The following is an 11744-nucleotide window of genomic DNA, read 5'->3' on the forward strand; positions in this document are numbered from 1 at the left end:
GGATTGACCATCACATTATAACTCCCCCACGGCTGAAAGGGCAAGCAATGTTTGGTGTGACGTGCCCTAAAAATGAAGTCCATAGTTGCAGGCTTGAAATGTAATCTTTGTATTTTGATTCAACTTGTTTCTGTACTTTTTGACGATCCCTATTAGGCTAGAAATAGTGTCTATATTATTTTCTCAAGCTACAAGTCTATATTTTGACACCATTAAAATGGATAAGTACTGAAGACATGGGGGAAAAATATAGATTTGTAGCTTGAGAAAATAACTTAAACATTAATTCCAGTCTAGTTTGTTTAGTTTAGAGTCCTTATTTTTAGGCTTCAAAATATAATCTTTGCATTTTTATTCAACTTATTTCTGTACTCTTTGTAACTATCCCTATTCCCCTTTTTTTAAATTAACAATTTTTGATTATCTTGTAATAAGATGAAGAACATATAAATGAATTTTGTCTAACAATATGAAAATCAACTTTTCTGCTATAATCAATATTTTAGCACCCTTAGTCACTGAGATTGAAAGTCTTGAGTGTTGTTTCAAGAACAAGTTTGGTTTTTAAGATGAGTTTTGCCGGTATTTTCTATTAGAGTTTTTGTGAAATTCCTGAGCAATCCATATTATGAAACACGATAGTGGTTCATAATAATAGGTTGGCAAAGAATAATTTATAGGTTGTTGTTTGCCTACTAATTATAACGAGTTTGCTCGTATTTGTAACTTTTGTCTTGTACAATGTTGTATTTTTTATTTTGCCTACGTGTATTGTGGTGTAAGTGTTTCGCAGGGGTGAAAATTACACCAATTCCTTCAGCAATGCGCAATATATAAAAAACTGATGAAATCTCTCCTTCTCTTTCAAGAAACAACATAAGAATAAGCCTATGAACTGCGCAGGAGTTTATTTTTTATTTTTGTAGGTTTGACCAGGTTTTTAAGTACAAAACTACACAATGGGTTTTATGTTCGCCGCGGGTATCGAAACCCGATATTTAGCGTTATAAGCTCTCCGACGTACAGCTGATCCACCAGCGGGATGGGTGGTGGGTAGACTGATAAACAACCTTAATCAGGAATCACAGGAACTAGCAAACGGATTGTATTGCAAGGTTAGAGACGCATGCGCAAGATAAATTTTATTGTAATTGTTTTGACGAAGGAGTTATCACCGAAATGATTAATTGATCTAATTGCAGTTCGCATAATCCATGAAGCTGGGTCTTTCTAAACAGCAGTTTAGACCGTTTACTTTATTTTTAGCCTGCATTGCAGACCTTTGGCAATCGTTAAAACAAACGTTCAAGACAAGGAACTGATTATGCCTGATAAGTTGCCACGAGATCAAAGTGAATCCCTGAAAATGCTATTTTATGTGCATCGTAGAAACTTACCCCTTACCCCCAATATTTTATTTCCTATATTTGACAGGCCTGGCATGGTCTGGTTAGGACGTTCGACTCGCGATGTACGAGTCGCATGTTCGAATCCCGTCACCGAATATTTTCACTCTTTCAGCCATGAGGATTTAGTAATGTGACGGTCAATCCCATATTTCTTTGGTAAAGGAGAAACCCAAGAATTCACGTTGACTATCTGCATTCCCTCTAGCCGCGGAACGGCTAGAACAGACAGCCCTCGAATAACTTTGTGCAAAATTCAACAAACAAACCTCTATTAAGAAAGTAAAGCTCCCTATGATTCCTGATCGAATCGTTTTGTGTTGTGCACCATATTCTCATACTTCGTTCCACGAATTTTTACCACTTTCGTTAGTTTTTACTTATATTGTTTACTTAATGGTTCATCGCTGCTTACTTCTAGTTCATATTCCGTCCACAATCATTCTTTTATGATTATTTATTTATTTGTATTCATTTTTGATATTTTTTACTTATACTTGGATTGGACCGTAATTGTATGTCAACTTATTAACAACTGCGTTATACAAAATGATCAAATACCCCCCCCCCCTCCGAATCTTCAGGGGAACTGGTATTTATGGTGAAATACACTGAAATCAATATTCTGTACTTGTAAGGGTATTATGATAAATAAAGTATTTTAAAGAAGTCAGCGAAACGCTACTGGTGCAAACTAAAGTAACATTATACTTTTTAAGATAGTAATAGGTGTAATTTACGCGAGGAATGTACTCACTTTTTCATCCTTGAATAAACGCCCCCTCACATTGCAGCAGTAACGTTTTTATTTATCATTAAACTACTCCTATAATCACTGGTCAATCTAATACCCATAACATTTTTTATTTGGGGTCAAATACTTTATCTCCTACCCCCACATACAGACATTTTTGAAAATAAAGCTACACAATTAGCTAGAACTAGACATTTTTCCAAATTTTCTACTACTTTTAACGAAATGAATTGAACTAAATATTCATGTATCGTAGCTATATAAAAGTTCCTTAAGAAACTTTTTATTTAGGCTGAAAATTTAACTTTGTTTTTGTTTATTTTCTCCAGCGGCTTCATTCTCACAGCTCCTAAGAGTTTAACTCCCGGAAAGAGCAATATCCTAAACTTGCATCTGTTTGATATAGAGACCAATGGATTTTTGAGAATAGGTGTAAAAGACCAAGATGATGGTAATGTCGTAGCAGAGACTGAAGTGTCATTCAATAAAGGTTAGTTAACACCTTTTACATAACAATATTCAATAATTAGATCTTCTTTTGATGTCTATTTGCTAAAATCTTGCTACAGAAACTATAAAATGTTTCTAGGAATTTTAATACGTAAGTCTTATAACGTAACAATTTGTGGTAGCTTCACTTACTTTTTGTTTTTAATTTATTTAGATAATCCAAGCAGTTCTATTCAGTTGACTATTCCATCTGGAATTGAAGTTAAACAGCCAAAGTTGTATGCCAATGGTTCCTACAGTAGTCCAAGCTCCAATGACTTTTTTTTCGAAAAGGACATCAATATGCATAAAGACAAACTTATAGTTTTCGTCCAGACTGATAAACCCCTCTATAAACCAGGCCAAACAGGTATGTTACAGGAATACACTCAATACAACAATGAATCTAATTAATTATTTAAAACTGCTTGCAAGTGATAGTAGCCTGTAGCAAAGGTTAAATAAGAAATAAACTCATTTGTTATCGTTTCGCTGATCAGACTTCGCTTAATTTTCATAGAATATTTTAAAAGAACCCGCTCAATGAAAGGACAGTTACAACGCTGTTAGAAGTGGGATTATTTTGGTGAAAGCAAAATAAACAAAACAGAATTTAGTTCAACTTCAACATGACATCAGAGCCAGAAGCAACATTGAAGATAAGTGGAAGAACGTGATAGGAAATTAGAAGATCTGGTTTGATTTGTTTAGAATTTCCCGCAAAGCTACAACAGGACTATCTGTGGTAGTTTTCTCTAATTTAGCAGTGAAAGACTAAAAATAATTCAGCTAGTTATCACCACCCACTCTTGGGCTACTCTTTTACCAACAAATAGTGGGATTGACTATCACATTGTAACACACCCATGGCTGAAAGGGAAATTAGAAGAAGACCAAGAGTTATGAGACAGAAATATGAGAAAAGAATTACAAGAAAGAGGTGTTCGATTTAAAGAAGAGTTAAGATCAAAAATAAATTTGAAAATAATGATTGAAGATGTCCAGAGAGATTACAACAACAACAAACGAATATGGGCAGAAAGGCTGTAGTGACAAAATTGAAGTGCACAAAAAGTAGAAAAGAGCATCATTTAGTTATCAAAAAACATCAATGGCAGAATAAAGCATCTGGAAAAAAGTTGTTAAATACAATGTTTAAATCAGCCATACCTCTTTTTGTATCTATTGAAGATTTTCAAAATATGGAATAGGAGAACTTAGATGATATACACATTACCATTACTGCTTTACCATCTGTTACAAAGGATATTCCTGGATTAATTACTCCATTTGTGTCACTACCAAATCCAGTTCCACAACTTAATTGGTCCATTCATAAATATTTCCTGATTGAGAAACCAATGGACTACAATGGGTATCATGAAAGATATATTGGGCTCAATTTGAAATAATTTCTAAAGTGAACAGGTGTAATAGTGACCAACAAGTCATCCATTTTTTACCCATTTATGACAACATTAATTTAAGTAACCTTTCAGTTTAAAGCTGAAACAACTATCAAGCAATAGTAGCTTTTTTATTCGATAGGTTTAGTGTCGCACCATAAATAAATATCCAGAGCATAGTTATGTAACATGGTATGAGGAGAGAAAACATATTAGATGAACTTGTAGAAGATTTGGAAATAATTGCCCAGTTTATCTTATCAGGATGCTTCATGTGAAATGATGAATTCATTGGTACATAACTAATTTCTAGACGCTATAACAGATGAGGATATGAGAATTAGGCTAAAGCCAAGTCTGTTAAAATTTTAAGGAAGCCCTGAAGTTGGTGATGGAATTAGAATCGATTAGTCTCCAATAAACAACTAAGTACATCATCTACAGGTTTTGAGATCATCAGTTTGAGTAGTATTGAAACACCAACTCCCTGTGACAGTAATCTAGAAGAAATGAAAAGATTAGCTACAAAACTAGTTACATAGAGTGGGGTGTCAGAAGATGGATTTATGTAAACAGTGGACATAAAGTTCCAGTAAAAGGAGAATTGGAAGATACCCTTATTGTAGGAAGCTTCTCAATACCTCAAAGGGCTGTAGAAAGTGCTAAGGCCTGAACACTTTTTCATGACATGCATAGCTATTATTAATGTATTAAAACTTACTTCTTTTAATTCAATACATTACATTGTGTGTATGCAGTATCTGTAGTTAAAATGGCTCAAGATTCAATCTCATAGCATTAAATTTTCAAATCACAAATTCTGTCAGTAATTCAATACTTTATATGTTTTAATACTGAAAAATCTGAATAAGTGCATGTAGGAAGTAGGAATTGTTATAAGTTGAAAATTAAGTAAGTTGTATCTTAAGTTATATAAGGTATTGATTTTTCTAACCAATGAACATTTTATTTTGTGTAGAATCTCTTTCCTTTGTATGATATTAAGAGCCCTAGCAGCTAATGCTTCAGTACCAAAAAACAATAGAACTTGCTAAGAAATCAAAGGCACTGGTATCATGAATTCATGGCATGGCAGGAATTTCTATCAAGTATAGGTGTGAGGTTAGGGTACCTTCAAATAGCTTCATGGTCTATGACAAAGGAATCCCTGAGCACTACATGACAGTTACTACACCAGAGATTGACTTTCTAGTAATAACAAGGAAGATAGTCTTGTGCACCAAGAAGTGAAATAAATTTACATGTAGTGACTGGGATATAGTAGAACCAAACACTTCAGCATGTCCTGAAGGATTAATGGTTGAAGAACACTTGTGGATAAGAATAAAGAATAAAGGTGTCATCAATTGGGCCATGAATAAAACAAACCATAAAATTTGAGGCCAATCTGGATGGGACATTGTAAGATGTGAAGCTGTACAGATAGTACTTTCACATCAAAGAATATCAGAAGTATTCACCTTAGTGGAAAGATGTAGGAAGTCTAATGTCAAATACTTGAATAAGGACAACTTACCACCTCACTTACAAGAACTGTTGTTGCAAACGCATGCTTCACACTTTGGAGCTATTGGTATTCTACAGGAGTGAGGGTAAAATCATACTATTTGATCAAACAAGAGCTATTGGTGAATTTTGTTGACTAGTTACTTTTCCTTTATTTTATCAGTTCACTAAGGATGGCTATGCACTGATGGCATAAAATTCTACAACATGCATACTCACTTCAGAATAACTTTGAAAAAGTTTCTCCTAGACTGAAAAACTAAAGCTAATATATTAAAAGAAGATAAAAAAGGATAATCTTTGTTTCTAACTGTGCAAGTATGACTAGTAGTGTTTTATATGCCTCTTTCTCTTTTACAACCATTACTATACTATTTCTGTTTTTCAGTGAAAATTACTTAAGTTGTATCTTAAGTTAACTGAATAGTTGATTTTCTAAATAAAAAATTTCCTTCTGTGTAAAATCTCTTTCCTTTGTATGATCTGTGCAAGTTCTGTCAGTAATTCAATACTTTATATGTTTTAATATTGAGAAATTTGAATAAGTGAATGTAGGAAGCAGGAACTGTTATAAGTTGACCAATCAACCATAATCCAATTCTGTCAATTAACTAACGTTCATGATTTGAATAATAAGTTTTGTATATTCTATTTTTCAGTAAAAGTTCGAATACTTCCGACAACACATGATTTAAAGCTTGTTCCCAAAGAGACTGTAAGTTTTTTATTTTTATCTCTACAAATTACAAAGTTTGTTACAAATATTTCAAGGTAGCTTAAGTTAAGATATTAGCAACATCAATAAATTTTACCATTAAGTGAATAAGTAAAGAGGCAAACAAAAAGTTTCCCATTTGACTATTGTGCCTGACATAATGTAAGCAACATGCAGGACACACTATTTGATATTAACAGGAGTGATAGTTTATCGATTTTCCACCTTCTGTAGCTCGGAATGTGTTAATCCAAACTAACACATTTCTAGTGGATATGCTTTACTAAAACCTTACTTCTCATACCAAATTTCAAGGCAATCCATTAAGAAATACACGAGACAAAAAATCTTCAATTTAGATTGACATTTTTCCTTTTTTTTTTTTCTTGCACGAAGGTGCGGAAAATTTATTGGATAGAAAAACATGCTTATCTTTTATGGATTTCTTTCAAATTTGGAACACTGATAGATCTTTACAACCTACAATTAGGTGTTAAATTTGGTCTAAATATAAGTCAAATGTGCAAAGATATTTAACAAAAACTGGTCAAATTTGACAAGTTTTTGCTCACGCCTACGTAAAAAGTCACGTGAGCTATCGGTCTGAAAATTTTACCACAGCTTCATCTAAGAGTAAAAATGGACCATTTTTAGTTTTTTGTCATTCGGATTGAAGACGGTTGATTTAGAGCAGCAAAACTATAGGGTAAAATGACGTGCTGATTGATACATAAGTATTGGTTAGGCCAGGCAAACTAGATTATCAGTTTCCAGTTCAAGTTTTCAAAAGTATCATAGGGGTGAATGTTTTTTTATTCATTGCCAACCACAGCCAACGTTAGAGCAAAAATTTTCTAAATTTACTAAATTATCCTAATTAAACAGCGTTTAGTGTCACGTGATATTAGTTTAAGCAATTAGCGAAAATAATAATACTTGATATGACTGTACCGAGTATATGTGGGTGATGAGAAGAAACTGTTAATCTAGATTCCATGGCATTACTAAAGTATAGGTCTGTTCCGAATAATAGGGTTGGGATCCTAAAGCTAATGCTGGTTACTATCAAGTGTCACTTTTGACTTGTTGTGGTTTGCTAGTGTGTATTGACAAAAGGTCATGATATCTAATGAAAAACACCTACAACCTTTATTCTAATGGATTGAACATGTGACTTAAAGGAATGATATCAAAATTATCAGCCAAACTAGTAACAACACTTATAGCATTGATAAGAATTTTACAGCAAATATTCATTCATTATAGTTAGCTAGGCATGTTACTAGGACAGAGCTTTTGATCATGTAGTGTATTAAGTACCTCCTCACTCTCAAAAATATTTATCACAGTATCATACAAATTTACAAATACTATAGAGCTGATGGAAGGGTAGTATTTAAACACAATGAGGGGAGGGGGAAGGTTTTGAAGTTTTCTAATTGTATTTTGTTTCTCAAATATTTCAGGATGCTATTTAAATTGACAATAGAGAATTGATGAATAAATATATATTTATCTAGCCTCTACATTATTATTGATATATTTCTTTTATTGTATAAACAAATATTGGCAATAGCAAGTGAATGCATTATGGGTGTACCTAAAGGAATTAGCTCAAAATGTTAATATATTTTATGCAAATATTTCAGTTAAATTTGCAAGCAAAAAATAGGGTCTCTTGGTATTTGTAATGGTTGAGTTTGAAATATTATATTTTAAGTATTTTAAATGTAATTAGTTTGGTTTGTTAAACTAAGTGATAATATGCTCTTTTGTTTCTAAACTGTTATGCCATGAAGATTGGAAGTTTTCAAATTGAAAACCCTGATGGAATAGTACTGGGGTATTGGCCAATGTTGTCTTTTGCTGAAGGTAGGTTTTCCTTTAATTTGTTGTATTTTTTTTATTTTAAGATGTAAATAAGCAAATGCTTCTTATTACTGCTATTATTTTCTTCACTTTATAAATTATAATGAAAAATACAGATGATTCAGTTCTTTAGTTAGTCTATAAACGATTGCTGAAATTTGAGGTTTTCTAAACTAGTGCTTGTATTACATTATGAGGCTGGTTGTTTTAAAGGTTCTACATGCTATTTAGGATAAATGATAGTTATAAAAGTTTGTCAGTCTTTGTGTTATGTTGCGTGCTATTATATTTGCATCTGTCTTTCTTGAACTGTCAAATTGCTTCTAGAAAAGCACCAGGAACAGTTCTAGGATGTCATTTGGGAGAGGAGAGGGCAAGTGGATATTTTGTGGCCTTTGTATGCAATGTTATTGTAAACATCGTGTATCTCTTGTTAGTTAGTTAAATAACTTGGCAGACATATGCAGGAATATACATTCTCATTTTCCACTGCTTAGCATTAAATATCTTTGAAACTTTTTTTGAGTAGAATTTGGTGAGCCCTTGATGACTATAGGGAGGTGAAAGCAAATATATACATTTTATTATTCAATCTTACTGTTTAATATTTCGTGGGTTAAACTTCTTTACAGGAATTGTACAGTTTGAATTGGCTTTACCTGATGAACCAACGTATGGAATGTGGCGTATCAAAGGGAACATTGAAGATACCAAAATTTACAAGAATTTTAAAGTTAAAGAATATGGTAAGTTTTTTTTTTTTTTTTCTTGAATTGACAGGTTTATTAAAAAGTTTCTAATAGCTATTAAGTTAAAGTCTTATATATATATAAAGTATCTAAATAAGGATATTAAATTCTTTTAAGATTTTCAAATAGTAACAAAGATTAAGATTTTCCATAGCAATACTTTGTTTTTGTAAAATAATTTTAGTTAATTTTGCATGGTTTTTCTCATTTTTACATGTCTGTGAATAAAAAACAAACAAAAAACAATTGACAAGAAGTCAGTTCAATTTGGAACTAATGAAAACTTTTTCTTTGATTTACATTAGTAGTATGTATTTCTTGAATTATTTTTCACAGTTCTTCTTCTTGTTGATGTAATGAATTTTTAATTTGACCCCAAGAATTGTCACATGCCAACCCCATATCACTTGCTACCAAGTCTTTAATTTTTAACAAATCAAACTACTATACTATAATACTATCCTTAGAAAGCTGTTTATAAGTTGTTGTTTTTTATGCTTAATAATGTCAACATTTTCATTTATTCAACAAAAGTAAAACTGAAAATATTAAAGTATTCACTATCAGTGGGCATCATTTTCAGTAATTGCGTGTTTCAGCTGTTAAACTGTTCGCAGAAATGGCCAAAAAATTGGGTTAAAGTCATTCATTTCCTATGTAAAAACACATCAATCCTAGCAGTGACTAGAGGAGTTAATTGCAAAAATGAAAGCATTTCTTGTGACATGTGTGTTAGAGGGATCCCATAGCCAAAAACTATGATGGATTCATAAAAAACAAAAACAAAAAATTATTTCAAAAGTAGATAAGATCCACGTAAAAGCCATTGCTACTTCTAGATTTAATGTTCCATGTTGTAGTAATTAATTTAGAAGTACTGACCCACTTCTTATAAAAAGACAGGAGATTTATTGTACAATATAACCAACATACATATTTTCAGAACAATGCTATTTATAAAAAAACATTTGAGAGGGTTGTACATTCATGCATGACACTGAACACCATCAGTTTGATACTGGACAATATTTCTGAAATCGTGCCTTTCTAAGTTAACACAAAGTATTAAACTCGCTTAAGTACTTTTTTTACCTATTCTAGACTGGAGATTTTATTCATTCTTCAGTTTATAAGGTGACTTTTTGAACACATTAAGTATATTTGATTGAGGTTTGGTGTGTAGGACAGCCTCTATTGTCAAGCAAGTCTAGGATGTTACTTTTGTAAAGAAATTCTTAGAAGTTATTTTTAAATTGTGATAACCCATGCTCTAGGGTAATCAATACAACCATATATGTATTTTGTTTTATTATCTTCCAATGCTACAGACAGCTCAATGCAGCATAACTTAAATCATAAACATGTAATAAATAACCTTACAAAGTTTTCACCACAGTTGAACTCCTTTTCTATTACAAAAACATAAGTACAAAACTAGTGTGCATAACAGAAACTAACTTATTCTTTTTGATATAATATAAGCAATATTTTATTATGATGGATCACAGCAATAGATTAAAAAAAAAAAGTCTTGACTAATTGTAATTAGTATGTCAGATAAATAACTTCTAGTTATGATGAATCAAGACAAATGATACAATTACAAATATGTTATTGTAACCCAGTAGGTGGTTCGATGTCAATACACTTACTCAAAAAAAGCAAACAAAAGTAAAGGTAACAATCTAGTTTTGGTTATATATACTATTGACCAGAGAGTTTTTAATAATAACATAATATTTTAGGACAACTTGGGACCTATTGGTCCATCTTGGCTGTTGTATCCTAAAAACTAAATTGAAATAATTAAAAATAAAAATTTAAACCCAGCCCTTTTCATTCATATACTTATAAAGCTTTTTCTTAAATTCACTGCCTCTACAACATCTGAAGGCAACCCATTCCAAAGGCTAATCACCCTGCTAGAAAAATGAAACTGTCTTAGCTGAAAATGACTCCTACTTTGCCAAAGTTTATGTTTGTGGCCCCTATCCCTACTATTCTCATTGTTAAATATAAAAAAGATTATACATCAACACTATCAATTCCCTTTACAATCTTAAACACCACAATCAAAACACCCCCTAACTCTTCTTTTTTGAAAAGAAAACAATCGGAGAGATTTCAGCTTCTCTTTGTATGACAACCCCTCCATTCCAGGCACCATTCTAGTAACCCCTCTCTGAACCCTTTCCAACAATTCAATGTCTTTCCTAAGGTAAGGAGACCAAGACTGAACACAATATTCCAAATGTGGCCTAACCAGTGACCTGTACAATGAAAGTATGACCTCTTTAGACTTGTGTTCGATATTTCTATAGATACAACCTAAAATCCTATTTACCTTACCACTAACCACAGCACACTGCTTGGATGGCTTTAGAGACTGATCGACTATTACACCAAGATCCCTTTCCTACATAATGCTGTTAAGGTTATTTCCATCCAGATTATGATAACCCAGCTGCCATTTATTTGCTGAACTCTCTAAGTGATCTAAATCCTTTTGTAAATCAGCAGCATTCTCTTCACAGCTGACAACACCCAAGACCTTAATATCATCTGTAAATTTAAATAATTTATTGTCTATTACATCATCTATGTCATTGATGTAAACCAAAAAGAGCAAAGGTCCTAAGACTGAGCCCTGAGGTACCCCACTTGTGACATTAATCCAGTTTGACTGAACTCCATTTGTTACAACTCTCTGCTTTCTTCCATCCGGCCACTCTTCTATCAATTTTCTAACTTATCCACCACATCTATAGAGATAATTTTTTTTTTTTTTATAAGCCTTTTATGTGGCACCTTGTCAAATGCTTTCAGAAC

At 32.3% G+C, this 11744-nt stretch overlaps 1 protein-coding gene across 1 annotated transcript in view; it reads left to right on the plus strand.

Annotated features, from left to right (window-relative positions):
- Positions 1-11744, plus strand: part of LOC106474272 (pregnancy zone protein-like) — a 19409-nt gene that overhangs the window by 4110 nt on the left and 3555 nt on the right. Inside the window, exons 3-5 of the mRNA XM_022402606.1 lie at positions 6242-6297; positions 8097-8169; positions 8799-8912. Coding sequence (XP_022258314.1) covers positions 6242-6297; positions 8097-8169; positions 8799-8912 — 243 coding nt within the window. The remainder of the gene's footprint in view (positions 1-6241; positions 6298-8096; positions 8170-8798; positions 8913-11744) is intronic.

This window comes from Limulus polyphemus, unplaced genomic scaffold, assembly GCF_000517525.1.
Source record: "Limulus polyphemus unplaced genomic scaffold, Limulus_polyphemus-2.1.2 Scaffold7013, whole genome shotgun sequence".
Taxonomy (NCBI): Eukaryota; Metazoa; Arthropoda; class Merostomata; order Xiphosura; family Limulidae; genus Limulus; species Limulus polyphemus.